The sequence below is a fragment of the Orbicella faveolata genome, unplaced genomic scaffold (genome assembly GCF_042242905.1).
Source record: "Orbicella faveolata isolate gen_17 unplaced genomic scaffold, um_ofav_v1 contig_35, whole genome shotgun sequence".
NCBI classification, from domain to species: Eukaryota; Metazoa; Cnidaria; class Anthozoa; order Scleractinia; family Merulinidae; genus Orbicella; species Orbicella faveolata.
The window spans coordinates 18,037,594-18,058,624 of record NW_028301564.1 but is presented as its reverse complement, the minus strand read 5'-3'; the positions used below and the strand labels follow the sequence as shown (position 1 = coordinate 18,058,624).

General features: G+C 39.1%; 6 protein-coding genes across 13 annotated transcripts in view; 4 read left to right on the top strand and 2 right to left on the bottom strand.

Annotated features, from left to right (window-relative positions):
- Positions 1 to 21,031, top strand: part of LOC110055557 (QRFP-like peptide receptor) — a 46,357-nt gene that overhangs the window by 8,953 nt on the left and 16,373 nt on the right. For 3 of the 8 annotated variants that reach the window (XM_089274369.1, XM_089274367.1, XM_089274368.1), the window contains exon 3: positions 11,912 to 14,991. The exons of the other annotated variants lie outside the window; for them this stretch is intronic. In XM_089274369.1, coding sequence (XP_089130495.1) covers positions 11,912 to 13,135 — 1,224 coding nt within the window. In that variant the 3' untranslated portion in view covers positions 13,136 to 14,991. Of the gene's footprint in view, positions 1 to 11,911; positions 14,992 to 21,031 lie in introns of those variants that run through there. 8 annotated transcript variants of the gene reach the window in all.
- Positions 1,200 to 3,773, top strand: LOC149103584 (uncharacterized). The gene is made up of 4 exons (XM_089274365.1): positions 1,200 to 1,964; positions 2,304 to 2,413; positions 3,009 to 3,178; positions 3,454 to 3,773. Exons 1-4 carry the CDS (start codon positions 1,215 to 1,217, stop codon positions 3,645 to 3,647), a joined length of 1,224 nt encoding a protein of 407 aa, XP_089130491.1. The 5' UTR covers positions 1,200 to 1,214; the 3' UTR covers positions 3,648 to 3,773.
- Positions 3,643 to 5,968, bottom strand: LOC110065505 (alpha-protein kinase vwkA-like). The gene is made up of 2 exons (XM_020772657.2): positions 5,568 to 5,968; positions 3,643 to 5,063 (listed from the first exon to the last, which is right to left on the bottom strand). The coding sequence occupies exons 1-2, from the start codon at positions 5,952 to 5,954 to the stop codon at positions 4,188 to 4,190; spliced, it is 1,263 nt and encodes a 420-aa protein (XP_020628316.2). The 5' UTR covers positions 5,955 to 5,968; the 3' UTR covers positions 3,643 to 4,187.
- Positions 5,899 to 8,551, bottom strand: LOC149103583 (uncharacterized). Its single transcript, XM_089274364.1, has one exon. It carries the CDS (start codon positions 8,492 to 8,494, stop codon positions 6,632 to 6,634), a length of 1,863 nt encoding a protein of 620 aa, XP_089130490.1. The 5' UTR covers positions 8,495 to 8,551; the 3' UTR covers positions 5,899 to 6,631.
- LOC149103582 (uncharacterized) lies at positions 8,675 to 11,716 on the top strand. The gene has a single exon (XM_089274366.1). The coding sequence runs from the start codon at positions 8,675 to 8,677 to the stop codon at positions 10,535 to 10,537; it is 1,863 nt and encodes a 620-aa protein (XP_089130492.1). The 3' UTR covers positions 10,538 to 11,716.
- LOC110055559 (RYamide receptor-like) lies at positions 17,910 to 19,705 on the top strand. Its single transcript, XM_089274371.1, has one exon. The coding sequence runs from the start codon at positions 18,171 to 18,173 to the stop codon at positions 19,263 to 19,265; it is 1,095 nt and encodes a 364-aa protein (XP_089130497.1). The 5' UTR covers positions 17,910 to 18,170; the 3' UTR covers positions 19,266 to 19,705.

Here is a 21,031-nt window from a genome sequence, read left to right as displayed (position 1 = left end):
ATTTGGAATTAATTTGCACTTGTGAGTTTTTTAAAAACTCACAAGTGCTAATTAATTCCAAATTGAACGAGAAAAACCGTATGATCACTTATTAATGATATTAACATGAAAAAAATTCGCGTGGAGGAAATGCCGGAAGATCTTCCTTGAAGCCATTTTTTCTCATTCGAGAAAACTTTTTTCAAAGTTTCCGCACTAAATTTTGGCCATCATTTTACGTGATATCATTGGCTTAGAAAATTTCCTATTTTCTTTGAGCCAATCATAATCTAGAATTACGTTGTGTAATTTGCACTGGTGTTACACGTTTTGCACTGGTGTTACACTTTTTGCACTGGCGTTACACCTGAACTGCACTGCTCTCAGCCAATCAGAATCGAGTAATTTTTTCATGTATATTATTAGCAATGTAAAATCCAGTGAGGGTCTTTCTTTGTTTAAGGTCCTAAGAAAAAATAATTGCCTTGACGCTCAAGTCGTTGTTCGGTAGCTCATGGCGTTAATTGATTTACAAGTACATGTTTCCAACGAAATGATTAGATTTGAAATTTTTTCATAAAACGGGTATAACATTGAAATTTATAATTTACTATGTGCTATAATAAAAAAGATTGGCACAAAAGGCGTCTGAGATGGCCGAGGACCACATTTATATTCATAGTCCACATTGATGTAAGGTGATTTACTTGCTACAACTGTAAGTTGGTCTACAAGTGCATGTCTATGGTGGCCGAGGACTGCCACTAATTTTTTTGGTGGTATTTTACTTCAAAATAACGATATCAATTAGAAATAAATTGATTTGGAATACAAAACAGATGCTAATTTAAAATAAAAGTAAAATGGAAATTAAACTATAATTACTTGTAAGTGTGAAATAAAATGCAAATAAAAAGCAAAGTGAAAGCCAACGTAAAACGAAATGCAAGTGCGCAGCAAAGTCAAACACGGTTCAGAATTAAAGTTAAAGCATTATTAAAGCACAATGCTAGCGAAACAGAGGGCAAAGTGTAGGTAAACTGAAATGAAATATGTTTTTAAAGAAGAATGTAAAACAATATTAGTGGCAGCGCTCGGCCATATCAAAAGTTACGTTCACTTTCGATTGCAAAGTAAAATCAATTTTGGCATGGCCGAGCGCTGCCACTACCAGCGTACCTTGCGAGATTTAATCTTCCCATCACGCCATACGTACGTTTACCAAATCTTTCAAAATGGCGGACGGTCGTATGGCATCTTGGGTCCATGATGATAATCTTAAGGACGCTATGTCTCGATATGTGCAGCAAAGTTTGCAAAGATCAGAAATCTTGGATTTTTTGAAACGTGATTTTCCACAATACCCGTGGAGCATCCGGAGCCTTGACAGGAGGCTTCGTCACTTCGAAATTTACTACAATAACACTAGCGTTGGGGTTGATGATGTTACGCAGGCTGTCGAGAACGAGTTGAAAGGCCCCGGTCAGCTCTTAGGTTACCGAGCAATGCATAAGAAGATCAGACAAGAATATGGGCTTAATGTTACGAGAGACAAAGTTTATGATGTTATGTACGAACTGGACCCAGAAGGACTCGAAGCGCGCGGTGGTGTTGGAGCTAAGAAAGAACGAAGGAAAGGAAACTTCACGACTCGGGGTGCCAACTGGGTCCACTCTTTAGATGGCCATGACAAACTCATGGGTTACCAAAACTCCACTTTCCCCTTAGCAGTATATGGTTGCATGGATACTGCAAGCAGGAAGCTGCTTTGGCTAAAAGTTTGGATTACAAATTCCGATCCACAATTAATTGGAAAATGGTATCTGGAACACCTACTTCAAACGAAAGTTATACCCGCGTTACTTAGAGTTGACAAGGGAACTGAGACCGGTACTATGGCCACTATACATTCCTTCTTACGCCGACATCATGGAGATATGGATCCACACAATACTGTTGTGTATGGCCCTTCAACTTCAAATCAGGTGTGTAACACTGACCAACACCACACACATTGCTACCTAGGGGACCCTTTCACCACTGTATTGATATTTCCCCATAATGGCCCCCTTGTAGACAAACTGGCGGTGAGCAATATGTTGACCCGAATGTAATAACACATTCAGAAACCTTTTCATAACAGCTAAACAATGAAAATTGAAATTCTGTGACTGTACTTCAGAAGAGAAGTGGTCCTCAAAATTTAATGCAACGTGAAGTCTACAGGTATTTTAAGTGTGCCAAGAATGGTTATTATTTAGTTAAAATAAGAAAATATTAAGAAACATTATCCATGACATCACATACAATTTACTTATTTTTAGATAGAGAGGTGGTGGAAAGAATTGCATGAGAGAATGGAGAAGTACTTTAAAGACCAATTAGCCTGGCTGAAGGACCAGGGCCATTACAATCCTCATAGTGATACAGACAGGTACACAAGCTTAGAACAACCAGTGTTCTTTATTTGCTATTTTTAATTGTCAATTTGACATGACTGTTATATATGTCTGCACTATTACTTGGCGATAGCAACTTTTACTTCACTTCCATGGTTGCTTTAGGACGTTATTTTTGTCTTTCAGCTGATTAGAACATGAGTAAGACCACTCACTCAAGTGCTTGCAACTTTATTTGCTCATGCAGCTCAAAAATCAGTTGGAAAAAATTATCTTGGCCTCTTGATCCCATTGCCTCATTTTTTGCTGACAAATTTGTGATTTTTGCGATTGTGACTTGTGATTGTTGTGAATTTGCTATTAATTTGGCAAAATAGCTGAAACACCAACAAGTCACCTGGTTATGCAGGGGTTTTGTTAAGGGCCAGACACCAGGCAAATTGACCAGCTGAGAAGTTGGTTTGGTCTTCCTGATTTGACAATTTAGAGGACCGTTTTTCCGGAAAAGAAGTTCAATTCAAAAAGTTTTGGCTGCCTAAGAAAACCAGTTGTCCTCCATTAATGAAGCCCCTGGTTATGCATATAGTCATACATGTACATTTTTCTAACTGCTTTTTTGTAAACTGTTAGGCTGCTTTTGGCATTTGTTATGGTACCACTGGTTCAAAAAGAGCTAGATGTCTTTCGTGAGACTGTATGGAATACACACCGAATAAGAGCACAGAAAGATACTAATCTTCCCGTGGGCATCCCCAATCACATTCACAATTTTCCCGATCAGTATGGCCTTGAACAATGTGGTAGGTACATGACTTAATATTATCCTGAAGGTATCTTGTCATACCTAAATCCCTTCCCCACCTCCCCCCCCTTTCCATGTTTAATTGTGAATAGTTTTGTTTAGACATCCAAATGGAAAATTAGGTAGGAAACACTTACATTTAATCCCTGATGGTGGTTCATTTATGTCAAAAAACAGATACATGTGAAGCAGAGACAAAACCATGAAGTAGATTATAATGGTTCACATAAAATTCAGATGATTAATTTAATCTTGCCTTCCTAACATTGACAGGTTTTCCAGTAACTGAAGAACAATTAGAAGAAGCAGCAACCGAGTCTGGAGTTCTTCACGTGTCTGATGATTTTCTTACCCCAGAAGTGAGAGCTGAATGTCAAAGAATCATTCCAGACTTTGAGACCATAAGGCCAGATGAATGCAAGGATGCATATCTGTACTTAAAAAGCAAATTTTCACTCCAAGTTTGACCAAATTTATCTTTATTTGAACTGTAACATAGGAAAAAATGAAACTGCATATTTTCATTTACAGGCTGTATAGCATGAACAAGAACACTAAAACAGAATAAAGGAGATGCTATCTGTCCAACAAAATGGCTAATTTCTATGAAAGAATATTTCATCCAGTAACAGCAACAACAGTAACTTTACAAACAAGAATTAAACAGCAAAGAAACCAATAACATGGAACACATCAGCCCAGTTGTGTGGGCCAGGAAGTACAAAATTAATTGCTCTGACCAATCCACTTGTGCAGGCTGGCAATATTCTTGCAATTCTTTTTTGATTGTATATTGCCAATATTTTGGTTGCACTGCACACAGGTTTGTGGCAGGCATTCTTGGTAAAGTAAAGCTTTTTTTTGTTTTTGTCTCAATCACATTGTTAAGAGTTAACTTGAGATGTTTTAGCTAATTTGTGCTGCCAACTGGGACCTTAGTCGACTTAGGCAGACCAGCTCCATATAAAAATAACCTAAAAAAAGTCAGCTAATAAACATTTACTTTCTTACTGGGATGCCAATGGCAGCAACTTAAGCTGCAAGATCCTACAATAAAAATTGCACTTTTGTTTTGCAAAGAAATTCTTAATAGCTCCCTCTGCCAAGTTGCCATTGCAGAAACGCAAGGAACCGTCACCATCTGTTAATTCTACCGAGGCAATTTCGGGGTCATACAAGTTAAGTCCTGCACCCTGAACATCTAGTACCATGAGCTTTCCCTGTGACTTTTCATATGTGAAATGTGCAAAACACTGAGCCTTGTCACACAGGACATCATCCTCAGTGCAAATGTCCCCATTGTTGTTGATATACTTAACAAACACACCATCAATGAATTCTTCAATAGTCACATAGTCACCCTCACTCATCTTGCCTAGGAATACCTTCTTATAGTGAAAGGTAGCGCCAAACTCTGTTAATGTTTCCTTTTCCACTTTCTCTTTCAATTGGGATGTGAAGTTTCTGGCTAAATGATGCATCTGCACAGCCTTTCTTGTGTGACTCTCAACAGTCTGATTTGTTTTAATAATATCATCCAAAGTACCCTTCAGGTATTTTTTGATGACCCAAGTCACCCCGCTAAATCCAAGAGTGTCACTAGTGGCTTTGAATGCCTCTCTAAATCCACCAGATGCAAATGGCTTGTCAGCTATCCTAAATTCTACAGTCATTGGAGCAGTGGACCATTCCATATGCTCGATGTTAAATGTGAAGATATCAATAATGGTCGTTGTCTTCTTTGCAATGACATTCCCCAGCTTTAACATTTCTACAACTGAGAGGCTTTTTGGGTAAACTTTACTGACTAGACTCCCATACTGCTTCTTAGGACTTGGAAGTGAACTAGTTGTTGAAGCCTTATCATATCGAGCTCTCTTGGGCTTTGGTATATACAATGCAAAAGAGACAAATAATTAAAACAGGACAAGAAAGAATTCAAAGGTTACAAATTGCACATCAAAAACACTTTTAAGAATTTCACAGCACGATTATCATTTGAGTTAACTAGATTTCTATGATTACAAAGTTGTTGATGTATTTATTTCCCATTTAAATTTGAATATTATTTGTCAAAGGTTGCAGACTGACAGCCCAAAGCTTATAGATGTTAAATTTTTTCGCCAGAGAACACATTTTACCTTTTCAATTGCATCGCTTGACATACATAACCCTGGCAGATGCAATGGGGTGTCTTTTTTGAGTGGTCGTCCATTAATGTGATGATTTAAAAGTAACTTAGAAAATCATGTAGATCCATGTAGTATCAGAATCGGGCAGTGTCTAATACATAAACATACCTAACTGCTATCATGAATAATATTCGTGTTAGGCGTCGACTGATACAGTGCTACACTTGAGTTTAACATTCACTTGTTAACGCTTACCCCACGGCTGCGATTCTCTTCTTCCTCAAGTTCCCCTTCTGGTTTAACAAACCGGACGTAAAACACTTTTTTGTTTGGAATTTGAGCCATCTTGTTACATGATGGTCCACGCTCTCCCGCTAACACATCACAAACAAGATCTTTCTCAATTTGGGGCCCGAAATGCTTTTGACAGGCGTCCTTGATGTTGTGAATAGAAAGCTCGTCCTGCTCAAAAGGAACGTACTCCTGAGCTCCAATGCGAGTGTATTTTTGTTGTTTCCCACTTACATCCGCACTCATGCGTTGCACCACGATCTCCTCCGCCACTTTACTCTCCTCTACACCTTGATTTTTACCTCTCCTCTTCGCTTTCTGCTTCGCTGCAAACTTCCTCCACTCCGCCATCTTGGAACCACGTGCAAAAAACACTCGGGGCTATGGGAGTGCCGCAAGGTACGCTGGTAGTGGCAGCGCTCGGCCATGCCAAAATTGATTTTACTTTGCAATCGAAAGTGAACGTAACTTTTGATATGGCCGAGCGCTGCCACTAATATTGTTTTACATTCTTCTTTAAAAACATATTTCATTTCAGTTTACCTACACTTTGCCCTCTATTTCGCTAGCATTGTGCTTTAATAATGCTTTAACTTTAATTCTGAACCGTGTTTGACTTTGCTGCGCACTTGCATTTCGTTTTACGTTGGCTTTCACTTTGCTTTTTATTTGCATTTTATTTCACACTTACAAGTAATTATAGTTTAATTTCCATTTTACTTTTATTTTAAATTAGCATCTGTTTTGTATTCCAAATCAATTTATTTCTAATTGATATCGTTATTATAAGATTAAATTTGGAAATACAGTTAACAATAAAGATTAGCGAAAAAACTGAGCAACGACGTTTCGGTGTCATCCTGGCACCATTTTCAAGTTAAAAAATATTTGTGCGAAAAGTAAACTAATTTATACCAATGGTACAGGTGCGAAATTGAATAAATTAAGATTAAGATAGCTGTTCAATGTTCATGTTCATTCCAATGAGGTGTCAAACACTGGTAATGAGTTCAGTGTCTGTTCAAAGCCTAAACAAATACTTTTGCGCGAATGGAGTCTGACTGTGTGTTAAGGCTCGGTTTCTTCTTGCGAATCCACAACATTTCGTGGATCAAGCAATCGAACTTTCCCTGACATTTCTTTAGGATCTTAAAGTTGTTAGTCAGGTCACCAACTGTATCAACTCGGTGTTCATTTTGAAGGTGTTTTCCGATGGCGGTAAATCGGTGTTCCTCAATGCGCTTGTAAAGATGACGGCTAGTGTAACCGACGTATTCTGCATCACACAGATCACATATATAGTTATAAACAACGCACTGTTGATTGATCAAAGGTGGTTTTGGCTCTTGTACTTTGAGATCATCGCCAATTTTACGGCTTCTGAACACCGGCTGTAGTTTGTGATCAAGTTTATTACTCAAGTCCGAGAGATGTTTCTTTACTATGTCCGCTGATTTCTGGTCTTTAAAAGGCAGGACAATGCGGTAGATATTCTCTGTTGGAGGCGTCGATCTTGTGTCTGGTGACATCACTGAATTAACGAAACGGGTGATGGTGGAGTTCACAAGAGAATCTGAGTACTTGAGGTTAGAAAAGATCAGTTTAAGGCGTTCGCATTCTGTTGAGAATAGTTCCCATGTTGAGGACAAGCGGTAAGCACGGTTTAACATGGTTTTAACTAAAGATCTTTTATAGCGGTTGTCGACATGACTTTGGTGGTGTAAGAGGAGACCAGTGTTTGTGGGTTTACGGTAAACACTTGTTACCAGCTTGCAGCCCTTCTTGCATATTTCAATGCCGACAAATGGTAGCTTACCGTTAGATGCGATCTCCATGGTGAAGGATATGGATGGATGACAGTTGTTCAAAGTCTTCAGAAAGGCTTCTGCGGTTGGTATGTCTTTCATTGTGGCTAGTGTATCATCCACGTAGCGTCTGTAGAAGTCTGGCAACTTGTTCTCGTTTTGTAGCTTTTCCTCGATAGAACAAAGAAAAGTATTGGCCATTAGGGGACCCAAGGGAGAGCCCATCGCTACTCCATCAATTTGTTGGTAGAGTTGACCGTTAAATTGAAATAGCTGGTCCTTTGTTGCTACTGACAACAGTTCAATTAGATCAGCTTTGCTGATGTTTAGATGGTGTGTTTTGTTGAACCAGTTGTCAACAAAAGCTCTATCAGCAAGGATCTCGATGGTTTCTTGTAGTGGGACGTTCGTAAATAGCGAAGAGACATCATAAGATACTAGGATGTCAGATTCGTTGAGGCTCAGATTGCGAATCTCATCAGCGAAGGAAAATGTGTCAGATATTGTGTAGCTGTTGATCGACAGGGGCTTCAGTTTATCGTCGAGCCATCTCGCGAGGGCGAAGTTGTAAGTACTTGTGGCGGATAGAATGGGCCTCATCGCCAGTTTTTCTTTATGAGTCTTTGGCAGACCATAAAGATGGGCGAGTCGTGATCCTTTCGGGCAAACTGAGTCGGCAATCTGTTTTGGGAGAATTTTGCGCACGACAGATTCAAGGTGTTTCTCTTTCTGCAGTAAAGGGTGGTAGTTTTTGAGCGGTCGTCCACGCGTCTTGGGTCTCTCCGAACTTACGGCGGTAAATTTAGCTGTATCGTTGATGGAAGATTCACTCAAAAGGCGAACATATTCTGCCTTATCCATAACAACTACTCCTGTACCTTTATCTGGTTTCGTGATTACGATGTCATCTCTTCGTTTTAGTTGCTCAATAGCTCTTTGTAGCGCTTTCGGTGGTTTGGGGGCTTTGCACTCGATGTAGTTAAGCGCGATCGATCGAAGGGTCGCCGCAGCTAATTCCTTCTTATCATCGGATAATGAAGGCTCCAGTTGCCAGAAGGCTTTCTCGAAGCTAGCTTGAATGTCCATTGAAGAGATGCGTTGCGGCAAGGAAAACTTCAAACCTCGACACAGAACAAGCTTCCGGAAGAATGAAAGCTTGTAGGAGGAAATGGAACATGGAACATTTCCTCCTACAAGCTTTCATTCTTCCAGAAGCTTGTTCTGTGTCGAGGTTTGAAGTTTTCCTTGCCGCAACGCATCTCTTCAATGGACATTCAAGCTAGCTTCGAGAAAGCCTTCTGGCAACTGGAGCCTTCATTATCCGATGATAAGAAGGAATTAGCTGCGGCGACCCTTCGATCGATCGCGCTTAACTACATCGAGTGCAAAGCCCCCAAACCACCGAAAGCGCTACAAAGAGCTATTGAGCAACTAAAACGAAGAGATGATATCGTAATCACGAAACCAGATAAAGGTACAGGAGTAGTTGTTATGGATAAGGCAGAATATGTTCGCCTTTTGAGTGAATCTTCCATCAACGATACAGCTAAATTTACCGCCGTAAGTTCGGAGAGACCCAAGACGCGTGGACGACCGCTCAAAAACTACCACCCTTTACTGCAGAAAGAGAAACACCTTGAATCTGTCGTGCGCAAAATTCTCCCAAAACAGATTGCCGACTCAGTTTGCCCGAAAGGATCACGACTCGCCCATCTTTATGGTCTGCCAAAGACTCATAAAGAAAAACTGGCGATGAGGCCCATTCTATCCGCCACAAGTACTTACAACTTCGCCCTCGCGAGATGGCTCGACGATAAACTGAAGCCCCTGTCGATCAACAGCTACACAATATCTGACACATTTTCCTTCGCTGATGAGATTCGCAATCTGAGCCTCAACGAATCTGACATCCTAGTATCTTATGATGTCTCTTCGCTATTTACGAACGTCCCACTACAAGAAACCATCGAGATCCTTGCTGATAGAGCTTTTGTTGACAACTGGTTCAACAAAACACACCATCTAAACATCAGCAAAGCTGATCTAATTGAACTGTTGTCAGTAGCAACAAAGGACCAGCTATTTCAATTTAACGGTCAACTCTACCAACAAATTGATGGAGTAGCGATGGGCTCTCCCTTGGGTCCCCTAATGGCCAATACTTTTCTTTGTTCTATCGAGGAAAAGCTACAAAACGAGAACAAGTTGCCAGACTTCTACAGACGCTACGTGGATGATACACTAGCCACAATGAAAGACATACCAACCGCAGAAGCCTTTCTGAAGACTTTGAACAACTGTCATCCATCCATATCCTTCACCATGGAGATCGCATCTAACGGTAAGCTACCATTTGTCGGCATTGAAATATGCAAGAAGGGCTGCAAGCTGGTAACAAGTGTTTACCGTAAACCCACAAACACTGGTCTCCTCTTACACCACCAAAGTCATGTCGACAACCGCTATAAAAGATCTTTAGTTAAAACCATGTTAAACCGTGCTTACCGCTTGTCCTCAACATGGGAACTATTCTCAACAGAATGCGAACGCCTTAAACTGATCTTTTCTAACCTCAAGTACTCAGATTCTCTTGTGAACTCCACCATCACCCGTTTCGTTAATTCAGTGATGTCACCAGACACAAGATCGACGCCTCCAACAGAGAATATCTACCGCATTGTCCTGCCTTTTAAAGACCAGAAATCAGCGGACATAGTAAAGAAACATCTCTCGGACTTGAGTAATAAACTTGATCACAAACTACAGCCGGTGTTCAGAAGCCGTAAAATTGGCGATGATCTCAAAGTACAAGAGCCAAAACCACCTTTGATCAATCAACAGTGCGTTGTTTATAACTATATATGTGATCTGTGTGATGCAGAATACGTCGGTTACACTAGCCGTCATCTTTACAAGCGCATTGAGGAACACCGATTTACCGCCATCGGAAAACACCTTCAAAATGAACACCGAGTTGATACAGTTGGTGACCTGACTAACAACTTTAAGATCCTAAAGAAATGTCAGGGAAAGTTCGATTGCTTGATCCACGAAATGTTGTGGATTCGCAAGAAGAAACCGAGCCTTAACACACAGTCAGACTCCATTCGCGCAAAAGTATTTGTTTAGGCTTTGAACAGACACTGAACTCATTACCAGTGTTTGACACCTCATTGGAATGAACATGAACATTGAACAGCTATCTTAATCTTAATTTATTCAATTTCGCACCTGTACCATTGGTATAAATTAGTTTACTTTTCGCACAAATATTTTTTAACTTGAAAATGGTGCCAGGATGACACCGAAACGTCGTTGCTCAGTTTTTTCGCTAATGATATCGTTATTTTGAAGTAAAATACCACCAAAAAAATTAGTGGCAGTCCTCGGCCACCATACATGTCTTCAACGAAATGATCAGTTTTTAATTTTTTTAGTTACAGAGAAAAATCATTAAACGGATGTGAAATTGAAATTAAAGGCTATAATTAACAATGATTGGCACAAAAGACGTCTGAGATGGCCAAAAACCACATTTATATTCATAGCACCGATTGAAATATCGATATGCTTCCAAGTTTTTTCCTGAAAATTTCCTCCTGTATATTGCATTGTTTTTTGACTCGTCTGGCAGTGAATTCCATAGTCTCCATTCCAAGTTCTTCTGTTTTCCTTGATCTCGAGCCAGACGTAGTTGGTTATCTTTTGGTAGGTCAAATGTGTCTTATTATCATATCACCATGTAGACTGTACATAAAAATTTTGTGTTTAATTATATCTGAGACTAATTTAATTTGATTTTGAGCCAGACCTGTGCCTCTGCGATTTTTATTATTGCCATAATAAAAGAGAAAGTAACCCGTCGAGTTGGGGGTCACAGTACACTTGTCAAGACAGAAAATTTGTAATTTAGCAGTTAGGAACGGCTGCTCTTGTGTTGTAAATTGACCCTTACTAATTTCTCAAACGCGTGATTTTGAGCACCATAAAGAGTTTTATATCTTTGTTATCTTGTTATCTCTTATTGTCCATAACCAACCGCATCTACAGGATTGCTCGTTGCTAGGCGAAAAAAAAAACGGCTCTCTTATTACTTACCTCGCTGTTTATCGCCCGGAGTGCTCATTTAACAATTCATAGATCAAAGTGATTTTGGATAGCATTGGGCGAGAGAGTCAGTGACATTTCTTGATATTGATTTGGACAGGAACGAAATAGAATTATTCTAAGCATTGGGCGAGCTTTATACACCATGTTGTTGGCACAATGACTGTGGAATAAAGAGATAAAACGTTTTGGGAAAAAAAATATATATATACAGGAGCTTCCAGTGGGCAACACGAAAAATAATTAAAATGAAAGCACTTGGAGAGCTAATAATGTAACAAACGATTGACAACACTGCCATTAAATACCGTTTTTATTTGATAAACATTATAAGCTTCTTGTTGATTGGTCAGTTTCCAATATGTTACGTTTTTTATCCTTTATTTTGTGGTGCAGATGTTTAAGCACAAGGACAACATTTTTTGCCTCTCTCCCGCAACTTGGATACAGTATAATTGCAGTACAGAAACGTTCTGTGTCCTGTGCAGCATGAGCAATGCCACGGAAATCAGCAGCAATCAGACCAATTTCCGCAATGTTTCTGATTTTAATGTCTCCTGCAGCCTCGTAAATCGTACAACAGCAGAAATTTTTCAAGCAATTGCCTGTTCTTTTATTTTCCTGACGGCAACCTTAGGTAACACGATGGTGGTAATTGTGGTGTACAAAGAACGGCGAATGAGAACAACCGTGAACTTTTTGATCGTCAACATGGCTCTTTCAGATTTCCTGTGCTCTATGTTAGTCATTCCGAGAATCCTGACCGAATTGTATACCTATCCGGAAGCTTGGTTAATTACGGGAACAGCAGGTCTCACCTTTTGCAAGGCTGTGCGCTTTTTCCAAGACGTCACTGTGGCCGTGTCGCTACTCAGCCTTCTGATGATTGCCGTTGAACGTTACTACGCAATTTCTTGTCCAGTCGTCGCAGATCCCATTCCTCGAAAACGATGTGCACTGATGATAGCTTTTACTTGGCTGGTGGCATTTCTTACGTACGGAACGCATTTGTTTACCTTCAAGTTATCCGTCGAGGAAGAGGGCCCGACTTGTCATCAGAGCTGGAAGCAGATGGTTGCAGATTCAGTCAAGGCTAGGGAAATCGAATTTGTTTTGCATACAGTTCTGTCGGTGATCGTTCCATTTATCGTTGTTACTGCCTTTTATTCAACCATCCTCATCAGAATCAGACGGTCGTCTGTTCCCGGTGAAGCATCTTCGAGGGCACGAATACGACAACAAAAGCGTAACCGAAATGTGCTTCACATGTTACTTGCAGTGGTAATAGCTTTTGGCATCTGTTGGTTTCCATTCATTGTCTGCAACTATGTGCTAATGTTCGTCTGGGTGAGCAAAAACCGACCCCAAGATATCCCCTGTGGTTTGGAAATCTTTGGAGAATGGGCGATGTATCTGGCTTATCTTAATTCGTCTGTAAATCCTGTGATTTACTTTGTGTTCTGCGAGAATTACCGCAAAGGATTAATGAAGCTTACTTGGCCTTGCTTGTCTCCTTTCCGTAGCAAACAACATTCTGCTCGTTCAAAAGATACTGTCGAAATGCAATTTCAGGACCAAAACCGCAGAAGTAGGCGTAGGCTTCTTCGTGATCAACGTTAATGTGCTGATTTGCGTGTCAGTGACGTTCACCAGCTGTAACATCGGATAATAGGCTCTTAACAAAATTTACCTTTGAATTTCAAAACAAAGGGCCCAGTGAAGTGGATATTTTCTACGCCCGAGATGAAGTCAAAGATGTTGTTTTATCGATGTATGTTTATTTTTCCTTGGGCGAGTTGTATTCTCTGCTATTTTGCCACTTTCAGAAAGGCCAAAATGTAAATACAGCCCATCCTTTATGAATTCAAACTTTACCGAAAATGACAAACATAAATAAACAGGAAATACGAAACTGCGAAATTGAGAAAATCATAATAGATACAAATTAAAAAAAGTACTTTGGAGACTTTGGCAAATTTGGTCGTAGGTTATTGTATTCTCGCCCAATTTAATTTTTTACAAGTTGGTTTAAGTTCTTTTCTAAACAGCTTTTTTTTGGTGCCGTGTTGTTTTAGGCTATGATATACATCTGTTTGTACCCATTTTTAGCCAAAAGAAATAATAATCATGCCGGATAACTTAGCTGTGACGGACAAGTTGTTTGTACAAGTGTAATTAAATGTCGTAGACATTTTCTTCCCCAGCTGAGGGGATCTCACTTTATTTATTATGTGCTCCTTTCAACTATCATCAAGTTTTAGGTGTTTACCCAGAGAAAAGCTAAGTTATAGCGTGCAAGATAGAGCAACTAAAAAGAACGGAAAATTCTATAGTGAAATTGCTTGGAATATCTTTGCGGTGTTAGCTAAGGAAATAAAAGGATTTAATAAAGACAGGCAGATGTGACGCTTTTTTACTGAATTAAACCTGAGTAAATAATTCGTACGTTTTTAGAAAGACTTGAGTTTAATTATGCACATTTAAGGCAGAGGTGAATTTCTACCAGAGAAGCTGACAATTTGAAGAGAACTGAAGATTATGTAATCAATTTCGACAGTTTCGACGATTGCTCGATCTAGTACAAGTCAAAAGCCGAAAAACTGGACGCTCTCCCAGGCTATTTTTTGTACCCTCCGAACAACTCGTATAAAAAAATCACGTTTGGTTTCGGATACGATAAATCATGAGTGTCGCGAACATCTTTTACCTGAAATATATCTTTGCTTAGCTTTGCTACTGCTTTTAAAAGTTGTCAAGGAACTATATAGCAGTCCTTCAGTACGGACATAAAGCTGACTCGGACGTAATAAATAGGAAGGTAACCTTATCCCTACTAGGATCTTCTCAGGAATCACCGTGTACACCCGAGGACAATGCCGCTTGTCTCTATTCTCCCATCCATCACGGGACATTGACAACAGCGTTCGTTACAAAAGAAATAAGGAAAAACTGTGTTTTGATCGCAAACAAAGTTAGATTAGCGATGACCCCTACCACAGTTCTCCTTTTTCATGAATCTTTTCCATAGTATCCAATAGTTTCAATTGTAGCTCTTTTAATTCAATTTAGAAAAGGTTTTTTCCCAATTTTAGACTACTCTTCAGGGAATAAATTTTAACACTTTTTGACAAAGCAAGTTGACTTTGCAATTGAACTCTTTGGGCCTGTAGGTGTAAAGGAATTAATCCCAACTTGGACATCAAATATGAAACACAAAAATACATAGCTCTTAAGGCAAATAAGATCAGCCACTTCAAAAAGAAATGCAAAGTGTGACGTTAAATTAAGTAATTATCAGTAACTTAAGCAATACAGTACTTGTTTTCTTTTATTATGTGTTATTAAATATAATAGTATATATAATACTGTAATAATTATTTTGTTGTTGTTGTCTTGTATGTTGCAAAAGATAAAAAAAAATATGTCCTGTAAATAGAGAAATAATAAAAAATGTAAAATGTTGTTTTTCAAAACAATGTTTATGTAGGAGTAATAGTGGTAATGATTTCATTGGTTTAGATTAGAAAGTTCTACTGAACTTTTGTTCAGTTTTAACTGTCAATAAAGGTGGGAAAAAAAAGTTGACTTAGCAGCTCAATTTAGCTCAAAAGAAGATTTAACAAATCGACGTCGGTTTTTCATGCATCTCTCCTGTTATTGATCAGAAATTTCGTCATAACATTGTCAAAGTAGCTGTGGATCCGCAAACTACTTCCACAGTGTTATGACGAAATTCATGATCAATAATAGGACAGACGCATGAAAAACTGACGTCAATTTGTATTTTACGATAAAAAATTGTCAAATTGTCCGCTCTCGCTCGTTGACGCATCGCATAAATTATAAATTCATGTGTCTCTCCAGATATTGACAATGAAAATTAGCCAATGAGCGCGCGAGAATTTCTGCAGTTATCGTAAAAAATATAATTCATCCATCAAAGCCAGCCCCTGCTTCCTCAGCGACCTCTGTTTTTGGGAATGTCGCACTCGAAGTGACATGAACTCTTACGCCCCACATTGACAGTTTCACACTTAACATACAGCTTTTTAATGCTCTAAAAAGAAACTTTCAACTTTGCATTCGCGGTATCCAATAGAAAACAGACAATCCAATTCAGCAGACGCCTCAACCATTCCCTTCCTAGATTGAACCTATTCACTCAGGAGATTCCCTATGGCGTGCCAGTCCATTGTTGACTCCCACCCTTTTTCTCCCCTTCCTTCTTCTGAGCGGGTTCGTTGGTTAGTGTATCTTGCAGGGATCTTTTTCCTGTAAGATAAAGCTCACAAATAGCCGATGGCGGGCAATGTAAAGCTTATGAGGAAAGATGGAAAGACATCGGCGTTCTTTCTGTCGCCCCTGTCGATCTCTACCTTTAAGGGTTCCCTTTGCTTAAAAAACGGATACAATGAACTTAAGGCACCGTCCACATTACGCCGGAGGAATTTGAAAACGCAGCTTTATTTCCACGGTTAGGCCTGCCGTCCACAATAATCCGTCACGAAAACGGAGCTTTTCGAAAACGCTCCTTAAACCGGAGGAATTTGTAAACGGCGACTTCTCGGTTTCGTGTGGACGGAAAACATTTTGAGAAAGGAGCTTTCCGAAAACGATGGCGTTAGGATATTCATGTGATTTTCCTGACCGAGTTTTTCTCAAGCCCAAATCCAAAATGACCGGTGATTATTACGTTTTCGAATCTCTGCGGCGTAGTGTGGACTTAAAACATTTGCTTCGTTTTCAGAGTGAAACCTCCGTTTTCAAATTCTTCCGGCGTAGTGTGGACGGGGCTTAAGCAACGGCAAAGACGGCAACGAAAACGTCACCAAGCAAAAGGCTAAATGAGTAAAGCAATGGTTATGCACGTGCCTTTTAAATCTTTGTATATTTCGTAGTCGTGCTTTGCAAAGCAACAACGTGAAATGACCAAGTTCTGCATATTTTGGAGAACGTAGGTCACAACTACAAATTTTTATTTCTTTTTGGAATTGATCGCTCGCATTACATATTTAGTTTGAGCAAGTTTTTAGACCGAATGGCGTACTGAGCAGATTCATACAGTTGCAAAATTCGAGGGTAAAATATACGTCTATTTTTTAATAGGTGTCGTCCCTGGCGCCTATCAATTTGCTTAATTCCACTGACCAGCACTGAGTTTCCCGCCCACCCAATGTCACGTCTCGGAAGCATATACCGGAAATTTAATAAAACCTAGATCTCTAATCTGCAGTGAAAGACGCTCTCACTCATCAATAATTGATCAATGACGGTATTGGGTAGGCTTTGGGTATAAATTTAGTTCTTGTGTCTTCTAAAATGGTTCAAAATACATTACACTGTATTGTGTGACTGTTTGATTCCAGTACATAGTAATTAGGGTACAGCCTATCTGTACAGCGCTTTTGTCACACCTACAGCGGTCAATTAGCCAATGAAACGTCAACAATTTACAAACAACCGGCGTTTTGAGCTGTTTGTCTTTTTATAAGCGAAGTGCATTTTCTAATTATCTTTGCGGAAACAGCACAACAAATAGGACACTGAAATGATATGGTTTCTGGGGGCTTTAGTTCTTTGTTCTCCATACGCCACACGTTCCCCGCAATTTTCAGTTAGCAGAATACTTCTTTTTCTTTGAATCCACATGAAAGTACCGTTCCCTAGCTTTAATTTGAATCGTCACATACGTGGGTGTTATGCATAGGTGTAAAATAGACAATCCCATATGCAAGTTTTACACAGCAGCTTTCGCTGAAATGGTCGGTCGTTTTGAACTAATATCGCATTTCCCAAAAATGTCTTGCTTTTTGTAAAATGGCTGTTAAAATATTGTTTTTTGTTCCGAGAAACAAAGTGCATGACCGATTCGTCAAGCCTTCTGATTCACGAGTGGAATGGAAGAGATACTTAATATTTTCTACGACTTTGTGGCAAGTACAAGTGCAAAACCTCAGGGTAATAAATTTTTGAAGTATTCATTCATAATAAATATTCGTCAGTAACCTCAAGACCAAAATTCGTGAAATGTCAACAAAACACCTCTCTCCTTTCCTAGGTTTACTTAAATGGTTATTGTAAACTGCTGTTTCAATTTACAGCTTTGCGTAAGCGCGAACAATTTTAGACCTTTTGTAAACTCCGAGAACAAAACTGATTACGCTCTTGTCAAATCAATTAAAGAGATGGCTACATTTAGGTAAACACAATTTAAAATGTAGATGTAGTTTCACTACCCCTAAGCTAGAAAACGACATAATGTAAATCGTTTAAAAACCAACAATAAATAAGAAAACGGCTTAGTTAAGGTCAGAGGACGAGAATCAGGCGGCGAGTTCCCTAAAATGAACATTCTCCCACTGTAAGTGTTCTTCTCAGCAAAGCGCATTTATATGTTATCAGGGTCGCAGCGTCCATCAGATGGAATTTAGCACGCGATTTAATTTTAATCCCAAATTGTTTGACATGGGCGGAAACCAATATTGACTTAACTTTGTAAGCACTTTGACAACCGAACAGAAGCTTCCTTTTATAGTTACCCGCGCGCAAATAGGTTGCCACACGATTATTCTTTACAGTTGCGATCGATCAGGGTTTTTGAAACCAAACGAGAATAGTTGTGGAGAAATAGGCGAGTATCAACCTGGTAATTAGGATGGCAAACGTGAGCACAACGCCCAGTAACGCTACCGTGCCTCCAGCTGATTGCTCTGTCTACCCCACTGCAGAAAAAATCGGTAAAACCTTTGCTTACTGTGTTATCATAGTTGTGTCGCTCACTGGCAACTTTCTCATTGGAGCGATTGTAATCGGCATAAAATCCATGAGGAGAACGATCAACTACCTAATCTTAAACATGGCCATGTCCGACCTCATTCTCCCAGTTTTTGCCTTTCCGCGTCTTCTTACAGAGTTGTACGTCGGTTACTGGCTCATAGATGGCGACTTTGGCTTGGCGTTGTGTAAACTGGCCTACTTTATGCAAGACGTTTCCACTGCTGTTTCTATCCAGAGCCTTGTCTTGATAGCAGTGGATCGATTTGGAGCTGTGGTTTTCCCTTTTAGACCCCCGGTTGTCAGCGCCAGGCTTTGCCCATTCTTCATTCTCGCGACGTGGATCGTGGCTATGGCCATTCACACCCCGTACTTTTTCGTACGCAAACTTGAGGGATCCGGAGAAAACCTTGCCTGTCGGCGGATGTGGAAGGAAGCCTTTGGAGAGTCTTCTTCATTGGAAAGCTACTACGTAGCACTGTTCCTCGTTTTAGCTCTTATCCCTTTCGCGTTGATGACAGTACTTTATTCTATCATTATTGTGAAACTGAGGGCTCAAAAGATACCAGGTGGAGAATCGGTGAGCTCTAAGGAACAGGAAAAACGAATGAAGAGAGACAGGAGCGTGCTTAAGATGGTTCTGGCTATTGTCTTGGGATTTGCATTATGTTGGGCACCCTTAAATGTCTTGGCGTTTTTGCAGTTCTTTGTATGGGAGGAAAACCCTAAACTAAGCTGTGGGTTTCTGCACTTTAGTTTTTTTGCCATATTTATGGCTTATGCAAATTGCGCCATAAACCCCTGTATCTGTTTTATATTCAGTGGCAATTACCGTGAAGGCCTCAAGAGTTTGTTTGGTTGTTGCCCGGGCAAATGCAATTGTTCGTGCTTTCGCCTTTTGCGTTGGCAATCGTGGAATGTGCAGAGCATGTCTTCAGATGAGCAAAGAGATGTTACACTAGCTTCTCTTGCATAAAACAGTAGTAGTAACATTTAGGATTAGATATCGGGAAAGTGCAAATCCTTGGCCTTTTGTTATAAGAAAAAAACACTAAAGCTTTTTTCAACTTTGAAGCTGCTCTTTTGGCAGTACCTTCTGTAAATATTTGTCGTAAATTCTTTTAGAATTGACAGCAGCATTGCCAGATAATTCTCTAATTCTCGTGGGTTTCCTATCCACGTGGTGTTTATTATAAAGATGTATCCCTTTAATTGACAGCTGCCATTTTTTTGTTTCCAATAGACTGCAGACAATTTTTGTTTTGCTTTTTTAATGAAAAATACATCGCAGCACAAGTTGTACGCGTCATTTGTTTTAAACATGCAAAATTTAAGACGCTAAAGCTAAAATATTTAGTGAGTATAAATTATACAGAAAAATTGGGGTAGACAATAAAGAGAGATTCAGTTGCTTACGATGTGTGTTTGTAGTCTTGTAAAGAATTTCTTCACTCCAAATCTTCGAGTAGGCTGTTTCACACAATCTTTGTACTTTGCACATTATATATAAATTGACAAGGATCAGCAAAGATCATTTAATCCTCGTATTTCTTAATGGCCTTAGTTACCAATATAGTAAACAAAATTCTCGTTTTTATCTCAAGTCTGAAATTAAATTTCTTAAAACACGTTATCTGTTAAAATCAGTACCATTTTAAAAGACAATTTAAAGAATTAATCATGCATGTAGAGTTGCACTGAATACCAAATCATTTAAGCTCTCGAACGAATTCCTCTCAATTTTCCCCACCCCAACGTGTGAATGGAAAATTTCGTCCAATTCTAAACAATTTATGAAACACGATTCAATATTTTCGGTGAAGTGCAATCAGTACGTGCCTGTACCCAAGATTACTAGAAACCAAATTGTTCTTTTCGATTGTTAATAAGAATTGTAACATAATGACACATTACTAATATAAACAAAGTGGTCCTTTGAAAACTAGCAAAACAGCTCTATACCACCAAACATGTGCTACTCAGTCCCGTCTCAGTGGCCATTTCACTCAAAAATGAACATGAAATTTATTGATCTTTATTCCTCCAGAGAACTTTGTCCTGAAAATAAAAGCCCTACTAGAAGCGTTAGAATATTATCCACGTGATCTAAACGAATAAAACAGTTGGGTGGTGATTTCATCAATTCGGGCGATAATTTGAACGATAAAGAATGCAATATGAGGAAAGAAAACATAGAGAGAAAATTGATACTGGACAACCCACAGGGTTACTATATGAGAAATCTGCTTTCTCCGCGAACAACTTGAAATTAAAGAAGAAATTCATTACCCCCTGGAAACTGAAACCAAATATTTGCAGTAACGTAATCAAAGGCTTTCATCAGATGACAGTTTTTAAAACTTCTTCTGTCAACTCTACGTTAATAAAAAGATGACCAATATGACAAATATATGTATCGATCTGTCCCCGTGCGACTGAACAAAGAATGATTAAATATTTGTAACAAAAAAAAATGGAAGTGTTTGCAGTTAACAATAATAATAATAATAATAATAATAATAATAATAATAGTTCGACGCAGAAAAAATTAAAAGTGATATTCAATAAAGTCACCTCTTTAATTTCCATTTACCTAAGAATGAAAATTGTTATTAACAACTAACGCGTGTTGCCTTTATTTTGATTTCCCATGCATTTATTGATTTCCCACAGCTTTTATTTACATGTTCTCCGTGCAAACTTACAAAGTCGGTGTGAACGCAACTGGTATCCTATAGCAGC